Source organism: Streptopelia decaocto (genome assembly GCF_964273445.1).
Source record: "Streptopelia decaocto genome assembly, chromosome: 2".
NCBI lineage: Eukaryota > Metazoa > Chordata > Aves > Columbiformes > Columbidae > Streptopelia > Streptopelia decaocto.
The window spans coordinates 28,520,866-28,544,489 of NC_138655.1; the positions used below are offsets into that span (position 1 = coordinate 28,520,866).

General features: G+C 38.0%; 1 protein-coding gene across 1 annotated transcript; it reads right to left on the reverse strand.

Moving 5' to 3' along the window:
- Positions 1-3,645: 3,645 nt before the first annotated feature.
- Positions 3,646-23,395, reverse strand: ATP6V0D2 (ATPase H+ transporting V0 subunit d2). Its single transcript, XM_082044500.1, has 8 exons — positions 23,124-23,395; positions 17,520-17,691; positions 15,128-15,306; positions 12,105-12,184; positions 10,179-10,256; positions 6,079-6,255; positions 4,617-4,694; positions 3,646-4,085 (listed from the first exon to the last, which is right to left on the reverse strand). Exons 1-8 carry the CDS (start codon positions 23,251-23,253, stop codon positions 3,924-3,926), a joined length of 1,056 nt encoding a protein of 351 aa, XP_081900626.1. The 5' UTR covers positions 23,254-23,395; the 3' UTR covers positions 3,646-3,923.
- Positions 23,396-23,624: the final 229 nt, after the last annotated feature.

Here is a 23,624-nt window from a genome sequence, read left to right on the forward strand (position 1 = left end):
GTTATTGCTTCAGGCCTATAACTTCCAACAGACTCAGAACTTTGAAGTTTCATTTTAACAGATGAGTTATGCAATAAAAATGGCACTTGTCAGTAGAGTTGTGACCTATATTTGTTGCAGTTATCTCTTGCATACTTCCAGAGCAATTAGTTTTTCTTCTTTTTACTCCTGGAGAAGTTCCAAACGAATAGAAAATATGGTGTTCATATTTCTGGCTTGCAGACTATGATGGGATTGTCAGTGACTGTGTTCCACATCTGGAATGTTTGCATTAACACTGCCAGCTGAGTTATGTGTGTTGTTTTGTGTTGTTTTTTTTTCAAACTGGAAGTCTCAATAAATATAGATTCCAAGCAGTCAAATGTTTCTCACTGTGTATAATCGATATGAAAACTTTTACATGAGTTCTTTGAGAGGTTTGTCTTGCTATTTCTTAAATCCCATTTCTTATTTTCTCTTTATCATTTGGGAGATATCCCAATATATTGAGTGATTTTCAGTGTGTTTGAGATGAGTTTTTGTGTCATGTAAACTGTTTTAGCTGCCTCAGAGGGATTATTGCCATTTATCATATCTATTTTTTCTGTGATTCATATTACACTATTTCTCCACACTCTTTGGTAAAGCAATCCAGTTGTACAGCACATCATTGGGTTTTGTCCTATCTCTTGTTTAAAACATTACAGTGATCTTCTTGGTAACAGCTTTATAATTCTGATGCAAATCCAAATTATTGCCAGCTATCACTCCATTCACATACTTTGGATCTGCTGTTTTGGTCTTGAGTTGTTGAAGAGTTAAAAATACTCTATAATTTATGCATACTTAGTAAAAGCATAAAGCATCTTATTGTCATGTATGAAAGACAATCAAGTTGTACAATATAAGCTTTAATATCCATAAATGTGCAGAATAAGCCAGGTATGGTACTGGGTTGTTTTTTTGTGCTACTTGAAGGCCATGCTAGAGTCGATAGAACCAGAATAAGAGAGTCTACTATTGTCAACTGACTCCGAGTCCAGAGCTAGTCTTAGGACCACACTCTGATATGATTCATTCAATAAATCTTCAATTCCTCACATGGATACAAATTGTCTTTTGTGCAGGAAGGAGGGACTGGGCTTGAAACACTTCAGCCCTGTTCATCCGCAGTTCACTGCTGCTCTGCTGTTTGTGAGCAGACGGCAGCCACTTCAAGCCTAAGCTACAGCAAACGATGGGGAAGATTCACAGCTCTCAGAGTTCACCAGAAGCTCTTTCCTGGTCCTTCTCTTCACCTCTGATGGAAGACACAGTCAAAGGGCATAGTCTGCATAATCACATTGAACAAATTTGTCTGAATAGGTGCAGCCACTTACAAGTGTGAACACAAGTTCCTGTTGTTTCAGAGGTGTAAGGAAGAATAAGAAAAGTAGCTCATCACCTCATGGTGCCCTATCCTATGAACTGACATTATAATTAAGAAGTTAATGGTGCTCGTAGTAGTGATTCTGTGATCTGGGATTCCACTGTAAGATCTTGTTAGAGAGGATATATGACCATATTTTTAATATATATTTGTATATATATCTATACACCAGCATGGAGACTAATTTACTAACAACAGAGTAATGTAAATCATATTATTTACAGAAAATGCTAGGTGTTTGAGGACTTGCAACTTCAAAGTCCTAAATAGTTTCTTAGTCTGTTGCTTCTCTTGCTTATTCTTAAATTGAATATAATTGGTGCCTAGTACACTCTGTCCTTACTTGGCAAATATCTAGAAAGTTGTTTTGAAAAAAAGCATCAATTGAAAAAAGCATCAATCAGGACTGTTGCTGTCCTTTCCATAGTCTAGAGACCAGTTCTGCTGACAACACAATCATGTAAGCTGAAATTCCTGCTCATTTCGTTCTGAGCCAACAGTATCCAGAGACCGCAGCAATAGCAGCTGCATATCTTCCCTGGCACAGAATGGTTTAGGGTGGAGAGCAGATTCTTTCCCCTTCAAATCACTTCAGAAAATTCTTGGCAGAAATCCAGCTAATTCGTTTTGTTTGAGTAGGGAGGTTTGATTTATCAGTACAGAAGAAGTATTTGTGCACTATGCTAAGTTGTATGAATTCAGTTTCTGTGTCCCAGAGCAGATGACTTTTCTGTTCCTCCGCTCACAGCAAAATTTTTAAATGCAATTGCTAAAAAATATAGAAAAATGCAAATTTTCGAGAATGTGGCCCTATATTGCAGTTTGTGATATGGTTTGTGATATGGGTGTGAACTGGAAAGTGTTGTTCACAGATTAGACTGGGGAATACAAATTAAGAAGTAAAATTAAGTAAGATAATAAAAGCAATGCAGGGAAGAATCTACACGCGCCAAAATGAAATCGCAATCTACAAATCTTACAGTTCAATTATTTTCTTTTTTTTTTCTTCTGAATTACTAGATCCACTAAACAAAGAAGCCTCAATATAGAGATAAGAGTTGTATTATTTTCTGATACACGTATTTCTTTTTAGTCAATTTTCCTAAATTCCTACTGAATTATTTCTAAAGGAAGCTCTCTGAAAGTGTTTTTAAAGTAATTCTCTATGATTCACAGTAAAGCAAAATATTTAAAATCTCCTTAATTCTCTATTAAATCAGTATGAGATGATCTGGGATAGAACCCTTTGCAATGTTTATAATTTAGGAAGTGTGGTTTTATCTGCAAAAATGGTAAAATTTTCTAATTTTGAGGTATGTGTGCATACGGACTTGTATATATTATAGAGAAATATCTCAGTTCTTAAAACCATGATGCCTGAATGTTTTCCATAACTCTGAGGTGTTGACATCAGATTTATTTTATTCTTCTGTCTACTCAGCAGGAAATGGATTTTGTTTCTGTATCGTATTACTGGAGGCATAGTCAGTTGAAGATTGCAATTTGCTGTTGTGCAGCCTGAAACTAAGGACTCATGCAGAAAATTAAGTTATGGCCTCTTTCAGAGATAAGAGGGCATTTTTTTCATGGAGTAGGAAGGCAGAATGTTGATTGCTTTTGAAAATCCTTCCTTTTCTTCATCAGAATTAATCTTGTCCTGCTACAATCTGGCTTCAACTGTTGGCTCTATTTTTAGTTACCAGTCTTAGCCAGGTCCTCAAATAGCTCAGAGCTGGTGTTGTTTGTGTCTGATGCAAAACCGATACAGACTTGGCTGGTATTTTCATTCAAGTTTCATAATCTTCCTGGAGCCTACATGAAGATGGTATCTTTGGTGTGCTGGGAGAAGACATTTGTATTGCTGTGGAGCAGATCAGACACCCGTTGTTTGAAATGTACGGTGCTCCTCATGTGACCATAAAGGAATACGTGAAAACTTTTCCATTAAAATGAAGCTACTTATTTACATTTAGCTGCAGAGAACTGTCACGGTTGGAAAGGCTCAGGCAGATCTCCTTAAGGAGAATCTCAGAGTAACCCTAAAGTTTCTCTCTTATTTGTGTATTGAGTCCTTCATACAATCTTGTATGCCATGAAAAAGACTATAAGTGTAAGACAGAAGTAGTGTTTTAGTTGTCCCTTTGAGAAAACCATTAATTAAAAATTAAGCCATTAAAGAGCTTTTCAAACATTATTGATATAAAGCTTGCTTCCACAAAAGAGAAGGAGTAGGTATGTGAGGCCTTACAGGGAGTTTTTATTGATCAATTAAATTAAAACAACATAGCGAGGAACAAATCTGTCATCAAAAACTATGAATAAGCCCATAAATATTTCCTTATAAACTACTCGCATCTCTAATTACATTACTTTTTCTTACACTGCTGTATATAAGGAGGATCATTAATACAATTTAAAACATCTAATAAGAGTTAGCTTTTGAAATAAGATTTTTCTTCTTTTCTATGAAACAATGGATCTTTTTTGGGCATTGTAGGATTATAAATTCTCAGATTTAGAAAATTGGAATGTAATTGTTAATTTTTGTTCTGTGTCTCTGAGAAATGCATTCAGCAATCCATACAATATTCCTACATTCTTGTTCCTTTAACTTTACATAGGCATAAAATACTCCGAAGTGAAACTGGTTGTTGAACGCAAGCACATTCAGCTTTACCTGTGGAAAAGATGAAACAAGTGTTATGATAAATTATTAAAGAAGGCAGATGTGATTTGTAAGACTGCTTTTATGATCAAGATTTCTACGTACCTTTGCAACCATGACTATATTTAGGAGTCTTTTGAGTATAAATATAATTGAAATGTCATCTCTGGATTAACTTTGGTAATAGACTATAGCAACATTGAAGGTAAGTAAAGGACAGTGATGAAATACCTTCTTCAAATACTATACAAAAGAAATGTCATTAAGTGGTTTATATGAGATGGCTCTTGAATAGGCTATCAAGGCTGACAGTTCTATAACTAGTCTACAGAAGAATATCCTGAGATTTATTTCATTTAAAAAGGTAAATCCCCTCTATTTAATGCAGCCAAATGTTGATAGCCATAGAAATACTGTGTTCTTGAATATGAAGCTGAATGATGTAGTATACTAGAATCAAAAGCCTAATACCTCATTCTTGTTTTAAATGTTATTCCAGGTGGGTAACTTTCATTTGGATATTTTAAGGTTAGAAGCTCTTACCTCATGTTCAAAAAATGCATCTTCCAATGTCTTTTCTCCAGTGCCACTCCCTACACCTTCAAACACAGCCTTGTATTCCTAAAAGCATAGACAACCACTCAATGGAAATAAGGTACTTTTCCATTCTGTGTAGCACAGACACCCTACATTACTTTATTAACTAATCTACATTAAACAATCTTTCTTTATAGAAGAACTCATGTATAGATTCTAGTTCTACACAAATCAAAAGTTAAAAGCATATAGTCAGCAAAAGAAAGAAAAATCACATTTGTTCTTGTATTTGTTACCATCATTTCCTACAGCTTAAAGTAATTTACCGAAGGCACTAAAAGAGACTTATTGTAGAATGACACATGACCTTTCACTCCTTTGGACAGAGAGCACTGAACTTCTTGTACAAATAGCATCCGTCAGAGCCAGAGCTGTAAATGGAGCCAAGACCCTGAACTCTGATCCTCACATGGCTGCTCATTTTATTTCCAGTAGTCAGCCGGATTTGCTTTATCTGCATTAATATTGTATCTAAATCCATTAGTCTGATATGTCATCCTGTGGAATATTCTGCACAGATACATTTGATTCCATTTCTTACATGATACATTTCTGTGTAATTTGCTTCTCTGTGTACTTGTTTTGTTTTTCCTATAAAGTAGCAGTGCAGTATAGGTCTAGTACAATGGTTCCCAAATTCATCCCAAATTCCCAAATTCACCATCACTTGAACAGACTTGCTCTGTAACACGCTGACATAGTGACACATGCTTCTACCATTCTGCTTATGCACAGGAACAGATGTGCATCTGCAGCTTTGTTTCTTCTGTGGGAAAAGCAGTAGACCACACATCATTTTGTTTTCTTTACCTACTTGGAGGTAACTTAAATATTACAGGTAGTCAGAGTATCACAGCTAGTTCATAAAGCAAGTATTGGTTCATCTTTAATAACAACACTATTAGCATCAGTATTAAAAACTTCAGCGACTTCTTTGATTCAATCAGTGATTTAGAGAAAATTTTTCAGAACAACATTCTGATGGTACACTAGCAATAAATCACGTTTGCACTCACCTGTGACCTGAATTGTTTGGTCAGCTCATTTTAAAATGACTTATGCTTTTCCTCCAGAATCTTGGAGGGAGCAGCTGTGAAGTGAAACTCAGTTTGGGGAGGGTTAATGAAGTAAGAAAGGTTTTGTTTACTAGAATGTGATTTGGTCATATTTAAACATCACTGTAAGAGGAACTTTGTATTGTACTAAGGTAATAATACATCTTATGTCTTCATATCAAAGGCCTTTAGTTCCATATACATCTTTATAGCCTCTTTTGTTCCTTTGCTGATTTTTTTCTCTCTCAAAAATGCTTTTATCTTATGTGAATACTCTTGAAAAGTTTGCTGACATCAAGAGATGTTCAGTATTTGTATTTTGGCTTTTTGTTTTAAGAAATTACATTACATACTGCATAGCAATCTGCAACAGCCTTTACTTGCTCGTAGTCATCTGCATTGGCCAACAGGTGTAAGCCTTCTGGATACAGTTTTCCACAGGTTGGATACAGCTTCTCTCGGTCGTCTTTGCTCAGCTCAGTGCCAAATGAATTGATGGTGATGATAAAAGCACGTCTGTCTGCCTCAAACTTAGTATGCAAAACAAAGAATAAAGAGGTGTTATTAGAGATCTCATCCTAAAATAAGGCCAGGATATGTTTATTTTCAGGAAGCTAAACTATAGAAACTTAAAAAAAGGTGGACTTCAGAGCATTAGAAACACCTGATTTTTAAAATTGTAAAGCCTTATTTGCGACTACTTGTTAAACTTTAACTAGAAAATCAAATGGTGTTTTGCAAGCACAGCTTTTTTTTCTGTGATTTTTGTACTGAAAATATCATCTCTGCTTCTTCCTCGTTTCCCTAGTTACCCAGATGTTGACAACAAAAAATCTCATCACACACCCTTCTGAAGTTATGGAATAATACTCCTATAAATAATATGGGAAAGGACCAAGAATCAATAGTACTGCTCTGGGGTAACTCAGAGTGCTGTTGAGAGTAAAGGCTAATGGGAATTCTGAAAAAAAATAATAGTTTCTGAATGCGCGTATTTAAAATGATAGTTTAATAAGGTGGAGGAGGCTATTTACTTGCCAAGTCAAACTTTTCAAGTGTTTCAAATAGCAGTTAATTTTTAACACGTGGAATCAAGGGCTATATTTCTTCTGCCAGGTTTAGATGCTGTAGTATCTGTGTTTTCCCTGCACCAGTAGGCTGAAAGTCATTCTAATATCTAGATCTCTGGTTGTTCTTTTGTACTAGGCAAAATTTCACTTGCCATTCTTACAGTATGAATTAAAAATGTAATGGTATATAAAAATAATGTTACTCAGTTCTGTCTGATTTAAATCTGTTCTTCTGTCCTTTATTATTTACTTGCATGTTGTAAGAACAGCAGAGGCCTTGCTAGTTGCAGGGATTATGCAGGAAAATCTTCCAAGTGAAGCATATACAGTATATGCACATTTTAGGCAGTTTGCAAAATTTCTCGTGCTGTGAATTTTTGAACTGTTTAAGCAGAACGGTACTATTTTCTGTTGAATAATAGGTCTGCAGTTGCAACACAGTTCTACAACTTTAGCAGATAAGCACATATTCATAGATCCTATTCCAGCGTGTTGGAACACAGTGTAACAGGGACCCTGCTGCCCCCTGGCACTGACTTCAGAGTAAGGAAAATGAATAAACAATAGAGAAATAATGAGTAGAAAATAAGTGTATGAGCTAATAAGTGTTTCTAGCTAATGACTAACAGGGTGAAATTTCTCTTGCCTTATTAATATGAACAGGTATATCAGCCCTAGTGAAACTGTTTTGGAAGGAGAAATGCTTTATTTTTTGAACTTGTTAATGCCATGTAAAATCTAGCTGTTAGATTTGTAATATTTTGTTGGAAAAAAGTATGCCAGCAGGTTTGGGGCCTACTTCTGGTGGCTCCCCATTTGAGAAAATTCACAGGATCAGTTCCATCCATAAAGAACTCTCAATCCATCAAATTATTGGCACGTGAGGTTCTACACAGTGAATAAAGCCACAAGGCAGTTACTTGGTGACTTGGGCCATTCGTTTGCTGCAGGTAGAGGTGGAGTCCCAGGATGAGCATTTCCTAAGTGCATAGAATCATAGAATCACAGAATGCTAGGGACTGGAAGGGACCTCGGAAGATCATCTAGTCCAATCCTCCTGCCGGAGCAGGAACACCCAGATGAGTCTACACAGGAATGTGTCCAGGCAGGTTTTGAATGTCTCCAGAGTAGAAGACTCCACAACCTCCCTGGGCAGCCTGTTCCAGTGCTCTGTTACCCTCATCAAGAAGAAGTTTCTTCTCAAGTTTAAGTGGAACCTCTTATGTTCCAGTTTAAACCCGTTGCCCCTTGTCCTACCATTGTTTATCACTGAGAAGAGCCTGGCTCCATCCTCGTGACACTCACCCTTTGTATATTTGTAAACATTAATAAGGTCACCCCTCAGTCTCTTCTCCAAACTAAAGAGACCCAGCTTCCCCAGTCTTTCCTCATAAGGAGATGCTCCACTCCCTTAGTCATCTTTGTTGCCCTGCGCTGGACTCTCTCCGGCAGTTCCCTGTCCTTCTGGAACTGAGGGGCCCAGAACTGGACACAATATTCCAGGTGTGGTCTCACCAGGGCAGAGTAGAGGGGAAGGAGAACCTCTCTGGACCTACTAACCACCCCCCTTCTAATACACCCTAGGATGCCATTGGCCTTCCTGGCCACAAGGGCACAGTGCTGGCTCATGGTCATCTTGCTGTCCACCGGGACCCCCAGGTCCCTCTCCGCTACACTGCTCTCTAATGGATCATTCCCCAACTTAGGTTCCAGTGCTTCAGTTTCCACCTGGGAAACTGAAGTAGTGTGTCTGCTACCTCAGAATGAGCATATGGCCCTAACAACAGGCACAGCACCAGCCGCAGTGCAGTCCTGCCATTTCTTGCTAGATTCAGGGTTAAACATGCGACGTTTGTTGTCCATTGTGGAAGAGAGATCGTCAGTGCTTTTAATGTGGAAGGCTGGTATTGTGACTGGTGGTCAAGGAGGTGGAGAGCTAAATATCTCAGCCTCATTCTGATGGGATCAGGTTAGTAGTCTTACATATAAGATTACAGAATAAACAGTAAGTATTGTTTTGAATAATTAAACTTGGGCTTTTTGTGAGTTCAGCCACTAGCAATCTGCTCTATGTGTGTCTTCAGATCATTAAAATGTTATAGAAAATTGAATCTGCTATAGAAAAGTTTGTTCTCCTACATGATTGATGTTAGGTAGGGATTTTAAAGAAGCTTATAACAGACCAAACTGTTACCACTGGCATTAAGAGAGTTTTACAACATATTTAAGCTAGTGTTGTAAATAGTCTGCTCTCAGCATAAATTTTTAGCTAAAAATGAACTTTCTGAAAAATCTGAATCAACAGTGGGAAATGTGTTTACCCCCACCAGCCAATCTCTTGATTTTTATTTTTCAGAAAATAATAGTTGAAATACTTAAATTCTGTCCAGTTTAACTTGAATAAGAATATTTTCTTTAGAACATAAACGGGTTAAATAAAATATGAAATTGCATTCCCTTTTAAGATATTGTTCCATCCCTTTTTTCAGGGATGAGCTCCCATGGTTATTATCTCTCTCCTATAGTGCAAACTTTTCACGTAATATCATCAGAGCTCAGTGAATTTTGTTTAGTTTCCAGAGTGTAAGTTTTGCTTATTTAAAAGAAGAGACTCGTGGAAGCAAATGGGTGTTCTGGCTCTCAAATTCCGCAAAGAATTGTGACAAACCATGTGAAAAAAAAAATGGACCTGAATGTTGAGAACTAAATTGTATAAATTTCTGCATCTTTTATTACAATAACAGATACAAAAATATCATTCACTACGCTGCAGGCATGCTTTGGGGAGGAGGACATTAGGAATTTTTTTATGTAATGGGAAAAATAAATATTAAACTTTTCTGAGTTAAGAAAAAATAAAACACAGTATGTTGGAGTTTTCTGTATGACACTAGTTCCAAAGGTCACTAAATTCTAACTTCAACTATTCTTTTTAATAGGAGAGTAAACAAACATAACAGTGCCGTGAAGCTCAAAGATTATGGTAATGTCAGACCTTAGCTGTCTCAAATTTAATGTTGAGCTAGGAGGTGTAAGAACAATCCACCTTTTGGTTTTTATACATAATGCAGAAAAATGTTAAGGGGCAAGAGTTTGAGATTAGTGAACCATTTATTTTGTTCTGCCGTCTGTTATAGAAAAATATTAACTGAGGCTAACTCCTCCTTGGTAATGGACTGGCTGCTTCTCTAGTCAAGAGGTAAAACTCATCCTGGAATAAAGTCTTCACTACATCTTAGAAAAACAGTTATTATTTAGTGGAGAAGCAAACATTTGGCAGGTAACTTTGCAAATGGGGAGAGAAGGAACAGGAAAAAAGAAAGTAACCTAATAATGAAAACATTATGGAGTACTTTTATGTACAAAGACTGAATTTTTCTTACCTCAAGAATAGGTCTCATTATTTCTGCTGTAGTACCACCTTGTTTTTCACAAAACTTATAAAATGCCTCAAGATAAGACTACATGAAAGAAGAAGAGAAATATTTTAAATGATACTTAAGACTTGGACCAGAACAGCACATAGTCATGAACCTCATTTTTAAACACTTCCATTAACTTTGATAATTCTACCTATGAATTTAAATTCAAGTATGTGCTTAATTAGTTTGCTGGACTGAAAGTTGAAATATTAAAATGCAAATGTCTTGTTACTACAACATGGGTTGAAATGTTTTCAAAAATGTTATATAACAAATATTATGTTTTCTTTGCTTTCTAAAGATGGAACGTCTTGAGCTCCATTGACCTTCCACTGCATAATAAGCAGATGGCTGATGGAAACTCTGATTTTATAGTGTGGAGGAGGGGATTTGGGAATGTGCCAGGGCTGTTGCACCAGCACTACGAGGATACACAAACTAATCCCTGCTGCTCTAGCCTAAAGCCTGGATTAGGACAGAACAGCGAACAAAGCTTCTGTAATACTGGTCTGCAGAGTCCTCTGGTCCATTAAGGATTCTGGCCTTCACACCCATTTCAAAACGCCTGTGCAGGAAAGCCCCTAAATATCTCAGAGATGCTGTTTCCCTTAGCTCTCCATCCACCAGAGTACTGTCTCAGGGAACATTTATGTTATCAAAATGTGTTTGCACCAGCTTCACACCATCTTGTCAAAAGAAGCTGTCACTAACAATGCAAGTAAGTGAATTTTTAGTAGAGATATCTCAAGGAGGATCTACAGCATGGGATTATGCATTAGGTTCTGTACAGTGCTGTCTGATAGTAGAGCTGAAACAGAACTGATCACATTGACAGCTGATGCAGAGAAGAAAGAATCTATTAATAATTTAGAAGTGTTTGCAGAATGATCCCCTGATACTCAGAAGAGTGAGAAGAAAAAACAAAAGAATGGATTTAGTAAGTGTAAATGTATGGATATAGGAATAAAATCTGTATGTTATCAAACGGGATAAGGGTCTAGTTTAGTAGTACTGTGAAATAATTAAAATTACATTAGCATAATTGATGTTGTTTTGAATGAGAGGAAGTAGCAGAATGTTTAAGAATCAAATATTGGCTCAGGAATTTATACGTATAATTTGAAAGGCAAAGAGAAGAATTTTTTTCTTTTCCCCTAGTGTGATCAGATCCCTGTAAGAATACTTCCTGCAGTCTGGGGCATCCACTGTGAAATGAAGATAACAAAGAATTTGGAGAGAATGTGCCAGGAGGAAGCATTAATAAAATGAAAAATGTATGGCCTTTAAATAAACCATCCTAAAAGTATTGGCTTGTGTGGTAATATTTGTAAAGTACTTTGAAAATGCAAGGCACATGTTAACATGCGTATCTTTACAGCAGTGTGCTGTAGCAATGCTAAAGATAATTTAAAAATGAATGAAAATTAAACAAACCCCTTAAGTAAAAAAAGTGTTACCTAGACGCAAAGCAGTTAGACCTTTCCAAATTACACCTCTGTTTATAAATAAAAACAAATGTTAGCCAAAAGCCTGTCTACGTTCATTTAGGAGCTAACAGTTCCATGGCATTTGGTGAATAACTGAGTTATTCATAAACAAATGGATGCAGATATTAGCCTGACATCTAAAGCATTTTCATTAATGAGATATTAAATTAGAATTTGGATGCAGACCTAAAATTTGAATGCTCGCCAAACAGTCGAGTACAAATGAAAGGAGCTGGATTTGATTCCTGGACTTGTCATCAACCAAGTGACCTTAGACAGCTTGCTTTACCTCATCATGCTTCTGTTTCCCCATCCATAAAACAGGGTTAATTATACCAGCCTCCTTTTCCAAGACAATTTGAAAAACCCCAAGTATTATCGTTATGTTGCAAGAACTTGCCTTGTACAGTTTGTTGCGCATTATTTCAATGTTCATTTCATCCAGGTCGTTTTCAGACAAGCAGTCTTGAAAGAAAGCAGCTGAAAGCAGAGTTTATTATATTACTGTATAAATCTACATGCTGATAATATACATCTCTTGTCTATTGCCATTCACCAGCGTGTGAGCAAGGATCTGAGGTTTCTATTGTACAAGAAAAGAAGAGAAATCCTCTTGATTTTCCCTTTAACCTCCTAGACCCTCCTTTTTAATGAGAATCTGCTGTGAAGGGAATCAATCAGTGCTGCAGCCAGAGTCCACATCTCCAGAGAGAATCAGATGGGAAATGCAAATGAAAGCCCTAATCTCCTCTGAAGTATACGGTTTGGGCATTAGGCAGATTTCCTAGTGAGGAACATGAAAGATAATTTTTGTCTTAAGTCATGCAGGTATTCTGCAACTGTTAAGGAGGATCCTATTTTCCCTCTTTCTCTTTAGTGGGGGAAAGGCAACTAGTGGGGGTTGCAACTAGTCAGGGGCACAAGCTTTGGCCTTGACTATCTGTGCTTCCAGGTCCTCTGCCGGACTGGCTAAAGAGCAAGTTTTTGGACAGGGAGGCAGAGGGTGAAGTTCATTTGTGCAGCTGAATCGCTAAAAAATACTGTATTCATAACTAACACAAGTATGCCAATCCTTCACTGTTCCTAAGCTATGCAAGCGGGGCAGACCAGCGCTGTGCGGCAGAGAATGTTGTCTCAAACAGTGGCAATGGAAGATGTATTTAAAGAGGCCACGTGAGCCTGGCCGTGTTTTGTGGTCTTCTCTCTACTCTTCCAGAATTTGGATTTTGGATTTAGAACATTGGAGGGTGTAGCCCTGACAGTTCCCTTTAGTATCTCTTTGTAGATTCATTGCACAGGAATTTGTCCCATATTTTTAAAGATCTGAAACTACTCTCTGCTTTTACCAAGTTGTTTAGCAAAAAACTTCCTGGATATTTACTACCAGCTGTGTAGAAAGACTCTTTTATTCCACCTGGTTTAAAATTAGTTTTCTGCTGGGATTTGGTCACAGAATCACACAATGTTAGGGATTGGAAGGGACCTCGAAAGATCATCTAGTCCAATCCCCCTGCCGGAGCAGGAACACCTGCATGAGGTTACACAGGAATGTGTCCAGGCGGGTTTTGAATGTCTCCAGAGTAGGAGACTCCACAACCCCCCTGGGCAGCCTGTTCCAGTGCTCTGTTACCCTCACCGTGAAGAAGTTTCTTCTCATATTTAAATGGAACCTTCTGTGTTCCAGTTTATACCCACTGCTGCCTGTCTTATCATTGGTTGGTCTTCTAAAGGACTTTGTAAACAACAGTTTGTACCTCACTGTGGACAAACCACTGCCCTCGGGACTTTGCAAACACTGTCCGCATCTCCCTTCAGCCTTGTCCTCTCCAAACTGCAGTCCGGCCTTTTCAGTCTGCCTGCACATGGCAACGCTATCTCCTTGTTCACACTGTCTGTCCTGCTCTGGACCTTCTCTGGTTTCCCTGCATGGGGTGTGGGTGCCCAGGTGCTGGCAGCGGGAGCTGCAGTGCGGCTCCTGTGGGGAGAGCCTGGGGCTGCCCTGTGCCAGACACAGCTGGTTCCAGCTCCAGCAGACCCACCACAGGGCGCAACTGAGCCCCCCCAGCCAGGCGGGTGGCACCTCTGGGAAAATATATTTAAGAAAGGGCAAAAAACACAGGATGCAGAGAGGAGGAGGGGGAAAAAAACCCTTTGAGAAACAGCAGAGGGAACACCAAGGTCAGCAAAGGAGGAGTCGCTCCATGGTGCCAGAGCAGGTACTCCCTGCTGGGACCCACGCTGGAGCAGAGACTCCTGACAGGAACTACAGCCCGTGGAGAGCCCACGGTGGAGCAGGGAAGTGTGAGGAGGAAGGAGAAGCAGAGTGTAACCACCACACACTGACTGTAAACGCCATCTCTTCCTGGCACCGCTCATTGCCTCTCCACAGGGACTGAGCGTTACCTGTGGTGAGAACAAGTGGGCAAAGGAGAGGAGCCTGGAGAGAAGGAGTGGAAAAGGGGGGAGGAAAGGTGTTTCCCCAAAGTATGTAAATGTTTGTTTCTTTCTGTTTGTTTCCTAATGCCTGAATCAGTAAATACATAAGTATTAATCAATGATAAATCAATTTTCCCCAAGTTTAATTTGTTTTGCCTGCAGCAGTAAGTGGTCAGCGATCTCAACGCACAAGCTCCTTGTTTTTCCCTCTTGTTCTTCCCCCCTTTTCTTGCTGGAGGCTGAGTGAGGGTTTGGCTTCCATCTGGAGCCAGCCCACATTGTCTTCTGGAGAAGCAGAACCCAAAACCACTCACAGTACTCGAGAACACACAGTGGTTTCATATATGCTTAAGTCCATCCATTTCTCTTTTATTCTCAGTACCCTTCCCAGCGGTGCCCCACAGCTGGGTAGCTTTTGTTTGTTCATGTTGGCAGCTGCAGCACACTGAGCAGAATTTCATCCCAATTGCAGAATGTGACATTCCCAAGCCTCACTGGTTTGCTTTTTGATTTAGTTCTTCAAAATAAGGATTTTTATTCTGTGTTCGAATCACGCCCAAATCCCAAGAGGGAATCCAGGTTCTACCACAACATCTAATATTCATTAGTAACTGTCTTCTTCTTTACCCTTAGCTAGAGATAGGCAAGATTTCTTCTTACATTTTTAATTTTAGATGCAGCTGTTGAAATAAAAATCTAGAAGCTCTGAATCAGTGGCTACTTTGGGTACAAAAGATATCCATTACACTTCTTGAGTAGAATGTTTTCTTTGTGTCTGCTACCCGAGTTTGATATAGAAGCTGTTAATAAATGTTACTAGAAAATGTCCTAAGCTCCACTTCAAAAGTGCTTGATCCACACTTCACGTTTTTTGTTAACAAAACAAAGCATATCCAGCAGAAGGCATGCTATTCCCTCTGAGATAGTCTTAAGAATACAGGATGAATAGTTTCAGGAAGCAAATAAGAAATAATTTGGTGTTCCTACCTAGTGGTGTGTCAACCAAAATGGCATTGAACAGCTCGGTGGGGTTGGAGGCAATGCTGACTGCTTCCATTTGCTCAAAACTCCCCAGTGGATGGCACTTGGGAACAAGTTCAGCTATGGGCCGCTGATGTAATGTCCCAGTTATTAAAAGAATTACGTTGTCAATCATGTAGCTGTATCTATATTTGGAAGAAAAAGCAAAAGCAATGAACCTTATCTTTATAATGAAATTTCCTTTGAAAAAATACAAACCCAAGAATTTTGAAAATTACTAATAATGCTGACGTCAGAAATGACCACAGTATTTGCAGGTTTACATGTTCTCTCTGTATCAATGTCTCATTTATTGAAAACAAACAGAAGTTTTGAAATAGCAAGTAGGTAACACACAGTACTAATTTTAAACACGACTGAGTTTGGGAGAGGGACGATTTTAAAGAAGGGGAATCTGAAACATGAATATGATAACCACAACAGTTGAGAAATGTAGATTCACTGTAAGAAGTGACAATGAATGGTATCAAAAAGTAAATCACCTGAGCTAGCAACTTCTCTAGTTTCAGTTTTTGTTATTTCTTGTAGACCAGCTGGACAGAGAAGTGCGTAGGAAGCTAGGTACTAAAAGTTCATGCAGATGAACCAGTCTTAGGGCTTTCTTCTCACACAGCTTTAAACATTCTTCCATGAGGAAGCTAAGAACAGGTTCTCACAGATTTCTTCTTCATTGCTAAAAGTTTTCAGTAGAAGTTTTCTGTAGAAGCTTCTTACTTGTCTTACTGTCAGAGAGGCTGATAAGAGTCTTATCAGTAACTAGAAAATGTGGAAGCTATTCCCTTGGGTTGCTTATAACAAGGATTACAGTCTTCAGCTTGCATTGTTGGTTCAGAATGCAGCTAGAGACATATAGAGATTAATGTGATCTCACACAAAATCTGTGAGGGAGCTCAAGTATCTGATGAAATGTAGTTCAATGACTTAATAATTGTGTTAATATCTTAAACTAGTGTTTCCATTGCTAGAAAACAGTGTGCAGAATTTGTGCATACACTTGTACATGGACATGTCAATCAGTGTGAGAAAAAGGTTGCTATAATTTTAATATTTTCATTTATAATATATCTTCACATATAATGTAAACAATATATGCCTTAGGTCACAGCTGTCCTAGGGCAGTCTCTAAGGTCCTGTTGATATCTTAGCCTAAAACTGCACTTGGAAAAGAAATCTACTCTCTTTTGCTGATATGATAAAAATGCTCCTTTGAAAGTAAACTGAACAGTCTAGTGACCTTGTTATAATATATTAAAAATATAAGATCAGCGGGAGTAAACAGGTAAAATATCCTGGTGGTGTTTCACTACTACACGTTGTTATACTGTTATGAAGCAGATCCCTTTTAAACATATTTATTCAAAAGTTTTGTCTTTTTATAACTGTATTGGGATAAGAACTTCCATTTCATCTGACATCAAACATCTCTTGGATTTAAGTATCTTGCAACATAAAGTTCCTCCGTTCTTAGTGTTCAAATGGTATTAAAAGTATGGTAGGTATATGATGTGTAGTCTTTCCCTATTCCAAAAAACTCTACAACTTGCTGCATGCCTGGGAATTAAATCACTGCCCTCTATATCATAAAATTAGAATCAGAAGTATTTTGGTTGGAAAAGACCTTTACGATCATGAAGTCTAACTGTTACCTGTCACTGCCAAGTCCACCTCTAAACCATGTCCCTAAGTATCACATCTACATGTCTTTTAAACACCTCCAGGGATGGTGATTCCACCACGTCCTTGGGCAGCCTGTTCCAATGCCTGACAACCCTTCCATTGAAGAAATTTTTCCCAATATCCAACCTAAATGTTTCCTGACGCAACTTGAGGCTCTTTGCTCTTGTCCTGTTGCTTGTTACTTGGCAGAAGAGACCAACACCCTCCATGCTACAACCTCCTTTCAGGTAGTTGTAGAGAGTGATAAAGTCTCCCCTCAGCCTCCTTTTCTCCAGGCTAAACAGCCCCAGTTTCCCATCTTGCATTAGTCACCCCCACAAAGTTATATTTTGCGAGTTCTCTGGCTTGGATAACATTTGAAAACAACAATTTTTCTCAAACTCTACAGCTCCTCCTGCCACTGTAAAAAAAAAAAAAAAAAAAAAAAAAAATCCTGCTTGTATTCTTTAAAATAAGTAGTTGCAAAGGCAACAGCTCTTCATAAATAAATTTTCAGAACATACATTAGCAAATAAAGTATGTAAATATTACAGTATCAAAGTCATTTTGATATTTTTGAAACATAATAGAAATTCCAGTACAATGCATCTGCACTGTTTTAACTTGTAGTTGTGCTTTTGCTTTGTGCCTATAATATAAGCTATGTGGTAACAGTACTTACGTGATAAAATTCAGAAAAGTGGCAAGTGGTTCAAAAGCATGGTTTCTAAAGTAATGAAATTCTGTGAGAAGTTTGGCTTTCAGTTTATCATCAATGGTGGAAATAGTGAGAGGGCCAGTTTCATTAGCCAGGAAGTTGCCATAGTCTGTAGTCTGTAGATGTAACTTCAAATCTGGAACGAGATTCAAGGAAGATCATGAGAATAAACTGACATTATATTGTTTACAAACCAAATTTAAAAATATTATTTCTAACATTATATTTTTATATCAAGGGTGTGATCATCCTCTATTGAAAAGTTTTTTTGCATTATTTAATATAGAGTAAATGCATAATTAATGCAAATTTGTACTGCCTTCTACCAGTAAGACTTACTGCATACCATAGGAAAGCGCAAATAATCTATGCCTTTGTCAGAAGTTTCACCAGCAGCCTTCATTTGCAGCCACACTGGGCACAGTGTTAATTACTGTTGTCCTAGGCCCCTTCCCTTTCAGGTTTGTTCAATATTTCTCTTTGACTAATTTGCACTATTATAATAGGTCAGTTGTTTTGTCTCCTGCACTCCTGTACATCAATAAGAATCATCATTTAGCTTTATTTAGATTAAATTTTCATATGAAGCATTTATATCTCAGACTATAACCTAAGACTATAATCTTATGTTATCAGGCTGCCTGAAGAAGAGAACACATCCTGCCTGGCTCAGATTCAGGGCTCCAAATGGCTTCTGCCGTAGAGCAGTTGAAGGGGCACATTTACACACTCAGCATTTCTGGTTTGGCTTTGGCTGATTTATGGCTGCTGCTACCAGATCCTAAGAAGCTGTTCCAGAAGGTTGGGTTATCATGACATATTCCATCTGAGCTCCTGACCTTGACAACTGAGGAAAATAGGTTAATTAGACAACAACAACAAAGTTGAAAGAAGCTTTTGTAGCATCAAAGAATTCATTTGATAATTTTCCTCTGCCCCAGCATTTTCTACCATGAGGCAAAAGTAAACATTTGAATCAGTTCATGGTGTTGAAAGCAGCTAAAATTTCCTTTTAGAAAAACCCCTGCTATGTTTCCTAAGTATGTTCAAAGGCTATATTAAAACTACTGTAAATTAAAGATTTGTTTTGGGCATTCATAATGATTAGATTTCCAGATAAAATCTGAAAAAAACAGCAACACTCCCACTGACTGAAAAAAAAAAGTGTACCTGTAAGGGAAGTTAATATGCAGTTAGCAAGGTGTGCATTTATCAGTATGGCAGCTGCTCTTTCTTAATTCCCCATGCATATACTTTCTTAGAATGCAATAAGGCTGCCTACACTGAGATGTAAAGCAAAAGAATGAATAAAACACATTGCGAATTCAGACTCCTACATCTAGCACTCTAGTTTCCTGAGACAGATATCCCTCAGAGTTTTCTCCGCAGGTTGGCTGCCACGCGAGCTCCCATTACCCATTACATCAAAAAACCCTTGGACAGGGCAGCCTCACTTAGTTCTCTGGAACTGTCAACATTTCTCTAGATTGTCCTGCAACAGACTGAATTTATACTACCACTGTAAAGTAATTGCTTCTGAAAATTACATAGGTCATCACAAAACCGTTGACAAAAGAAGGCAGAAGTTTTTCAATGTTCAGAGTCAGAAACCGGGAAGTAGTCACAGTTTTAATACAGGTTTCCACACAGGAGGAAGAAAGAGAATATGAAAAAGGAAAACCACTTAATTCGAGAAAGAGAGAAAGGTAAGAAATATTAAGATATAAATAAAAATGCAGAATTATGCCCAGAAATTAGTTTAAGTATGTAAAATGACTTATAAAAAAATTACTAATATTTTCATGTCACATCTACATTTTAGGTGAAAACTCTTTTTATTGCAAAGGTAAAACTACTTGGCATATGGTGTGATCAGATAACACTACCTCATGACATACAGAGAGCTGAATGCCAGCTTTCCTCAATTCTGTTTCAGATGAACCACTGATACCTACCTTGACTCACACTCTCTAAGTGAATTCTGAACACAGAGGTTTTCAGGGGCTTAGGACCTAAAGCAGACTGCAAAACCCAAATATCAGCCCCAAGTACTGAACATTCTGAGATGTGTTTAACATCATCATGAGATAAACAGAAACCAAAACTACTGACTGAGAATAGTTTGACTAGACTGTGTTACCTTCCTCAATACTCTGTCTGTCTGAGTGGCTTCAGAAACCATGCCCTAAAGGAAGTAATGAAAAATATTAGCTGTAACACATTATATAGCTCCACCTGGCTCTCAAAAGTTATGCGAGAAATACTATGCCCAGGAATTTTGGATTTATGACCACTTCCACAGCCTACTTTAGAGAAGTATTTCTTCTAAACAATTTAATAAATGCCAGCAGGCATATTCTATGTAAGAAACAATATTCAACCCTATCCCATGGCCTTGGCCAAAACAATTGAGAAAATAGTCATCCACAAGCTCTAATACCATATAATGTCAATCAGGAATGTAATGATCTGAGTTCACACCATGACAGAGTTCAGTGCAGCTTGGAGACTGCCCTGCTGGTCTTAAATGATAGTCTTCTCTTGGCTGTTGGCATAAATAAGACCTGGGGACTAACACAGACACTTTTACCATTATACTAATGTCTACTAATGGTAGGAGTAGATGGCTGAGTGTTACATGGGCTTTGGACATTCCTTTTCACCAAAACTTCTTTGTGATTGTAGCTGCTCCTTTTCTCACGCTCTTGGAGACCTACACAAGACCCTGAACTTTTCAGCGTGTCCACAAGATCCCTAGGAAAGAAAATTACTGTATTTTGGCTGTTGGTATTATTGCCATCCATCTGTGTAATGTATTTCCTCATACAGTTATATGCAAGAAAATCATATGTAGGAAATGTATGACATTAAGTAATGTGATTTTAAATCACATGATTTTACTCACAATGGAACAGCAAACAAACACAACAGTATGTCTAAAGGGAAATAATGCGCAGAGGGAAACTAGTTTAAAATGGACACAGTTAAGACAGGAATGATGCTGATCAGAAAGAAGGAGTATTGCTACAACTTGAACAAAGACCTGGTCTCTTGGCACCAAGCACATGGTGTCTTGTCTGGCTCCTCACTTTGGTAGCCAGCTGCCACCGGTTATTTCAGCCACTGCCTGCTGGAGTGTCCTGGCTCTGGCAACTTGTGTGAACTTATCTCAGTGATGTTGGTGGGACCAGAGCTGGGCTGGTTGTCCTTCTGTGAGCTAGTCCGCCTTGTAGAGAACAGTAGTCCTTCCACCACACAAGAAAGCAAGAAAAGAATAAAGCACTGAATTTACCCACTCCCTCCCCATATTCTTCCTCAAAGACTGTCAGCAGGGTTTCTCTGGGGATCCCATTTCCCTGAAACAGGTGATGACATTGGGCCAAACTAGCAGCATGCCATGCAGCAGAGGTTTCAGCCAGAGTTGCACCCCACAAGGTAGCTCCATGGAAGTTATAATAATTCAAACAAGCCCAAAAGGATGTCCAAGTTAAGCTGAAAGCCTCTTCTCCTCTCTGTATGGCCCTGAATTGACAGGACACAATGTTATCACGTCAGTTTGTATTCTCCCTTTTTTCTTTCCCTCTCACTGTTGTACTTTGTGATTGCCAAGCAGATGTAAAGTAGTAACCTACAGTTTTTCTTGTGGTTCTTCTGTACTGACATTATGGTTTTCCTTCTAGAGATATAAAACCACTTTGAAATTAAACGATTTTTTTATTCTGTTTATGTGTTACTTGGAGTGGTTTTGATTTTGTTCCTGTTTGTTTGTTTTAGCATATTTATAATATTTTTTACTTAGGCCAGTTTTTGTGGCCTGGTGCTATGCCACAGAATGGGATACATTTATTACCTTTTAATGTGAATACATGAGCTGAAGGCACTATTGGGCAAGTGTGATAGTACTACAGCACAGATCCGCATGCTGGATCTTTTAATTGGAAACAAGATACAATGCATGCATAAAGCTGCATTTTTTACTTTAGAAATAGGGGTCTGTATTTTTGGTGCACTGTACACTTGTGGTGCAAGTTCAACATTATAGCATCCTATATGTGCATAGAGATAAGTCTATTTAGTCTCAGGTACGAATGCAATATTTCTCATATTTTCATTATAAATAACACATTTGGTAGATAACTGGTGGAAATCTGTTAGCTGTCTAAAAGAAGTAGAAAATGTTACAATGGAGAAAGATATATAGCTGAAGAGAGAAAAAAAGGAAGGGTATTTAATTGTGTAAGTCACATATATCACAACTGCTGGTACAAATAGGCTACAGAAACTGTTGGTTTTGCCCAGCTGACATAAGGAATAGGTTTTGGTTCTCAGAGTAAGTGTGTACATGTGTTCTCTGTGTCTAAACTGCCATTGTATGGAATGGAGAGCTGGTACAGCTCTCCAGCTTGTCAGCTGAAGTAGGTACCTGCACTCAGTCAGTTGAATAGTCTCTGGATCCCATTTACTGTACTGACAATCTCTTCTTTAACTGTAACTTTATCCTGCTGACCGGTGAATACCTACATGTATCTAATTAAATGTAGCTGTTTTAACCTGCAAGATGAATGGCATGCAACCTTTTCCAGACTTATGTTGTTATTATATTAATAGCCTCAAAACTCGGTTGTATATGGGAATCATCAGGTTCTGCACTGCTCATTTCACAAAATCTGTTACTGCATACATGAAGCAAACAATGTTTAAAACAGAGGGAGCTTATTATTTCTCCTTGTTCCTTTTCCAAATGAATCTAATATACTGCATGTTATAGAAATTATTTCAGTGTACAATTATAGCTTGTATTTAGAGTCAGGAAAATAAATTTTATGTTCCTTTAGAAAGGTGGGTTGTTTTTTTTTTTTCTTTTGCATTTTTTTCCTGCCAGAAGTCTAGAGGTGTGTCATATGATTCTTTGTGCAAGTCTGTCTTCATCAGGTTGTGACCAGTCTCGGTCGCAGAAAGCTGTTTTGGAAACTAGCGTGTGTTCTCTTTATTACTGTGGCAAAGTCACCTTGAAAAAAGCTGCTTTTTTTTTTTTTTTTTCTTAAGCCTGAGAGTAGTTCAGTTTTATCTTTGAGAAGTCCAGTTTTCTCCTCTTGGTGAGTAGAATGTCCCCAACTGCCCTAAAACTCGTGAAGTAATACAGTACTAAAATTATATCTTTTGTAGAGAAACTCAGTGCCAAATGGTAACGTTTTAATGAGGTTTTGTGAACTGTTTTATCCAACTGAAATTATATGAAACTTCTATACCTGAACAGTTCTATAGCAAGGTTAAAATCTATGAGAAGGTTACCGATCTTCATAGGAAATCTGTGGATGAGATTTCCAAATTCTATCAGTAAACTACAAAATCCCATCATCTCTATTGCTTTGCAAACCACAGTCTGTACAAACCTAGGGTAAATTCTATGGAACCTATTAACTTAATTATGAGAACAGTTCTTCAAAGTGTGTCAGGTTTATCTTTGTTTTTAAGATAAGCTCTCAATACTTTAGTCTTTTACCTTCCTTTCTTCAGAGGTCTAAGAAACAGTATTTTTTCCTAAATAAAATAAACCAGCAGACTTACCTTCTAGTGTCTCGCACTCTGCTAAGTTGACATAGTCTGCATTTGTCAAGATCCCGGCTTTGAAGCCTCGGACCAGACCCTCCAAGTAGCCATGGTCCACATTGAAGTAAAACTCTGAGTACCCCGGCATGGAGAAAAGGAGATTTAATCTCTCTGCTGGATACTTGATGGTACTGAATATTTGCCACTGACTGTTTTTCTTCTCTGGGGAAGGAGTGACAAATAGTCACATATTTCCTGCCAGCCTATGATTGTGTTTCACCAACTGGTTTCTTCCTGTTTCTTGCTCCTAGTGTAGCTCCAATATAGTTGATGCTTACACAACAGCCAGCCAGCAAATCCAACGCACTCCTGTTAGAGCCAGAACATGAACATATTATCGTTGATAGAGAAGCCAAAAAGGAAGTGTAAGATTTAACCATTGCTTGCAAGAATGCACTTGTTGGAAAACGGGAAAGCATATTACAAAGCTTGATAGCATTTTTGCATTTCTTAAATAAA

Excerpts from the sequence above, each read along its gene's own strand:
- ATP6V0D2 (XM_082044500.1), bottom strand. The coding sequence starts at position 23,253 with ATGCCGGGGTACTCAGAGTTTTACTTCAATGTGGACCATGGCTACTTG. Across the intron at positions 17,692-23,123 it reads AGAGTGCGAGACACTAGAAG|ATTTGAAGTTACATCTACAG; the intron begins GTAAGTCTGCTG and ends ATCTCGTTCCAG. Across the intron at positions 10,257-12,104 it reads TGCGCAACAAACTGTACAAG|TCTTATCTTGAGGCATTTTA; the intron begins GCAAGTTCTTGC and ends TCTTTCATGTAG.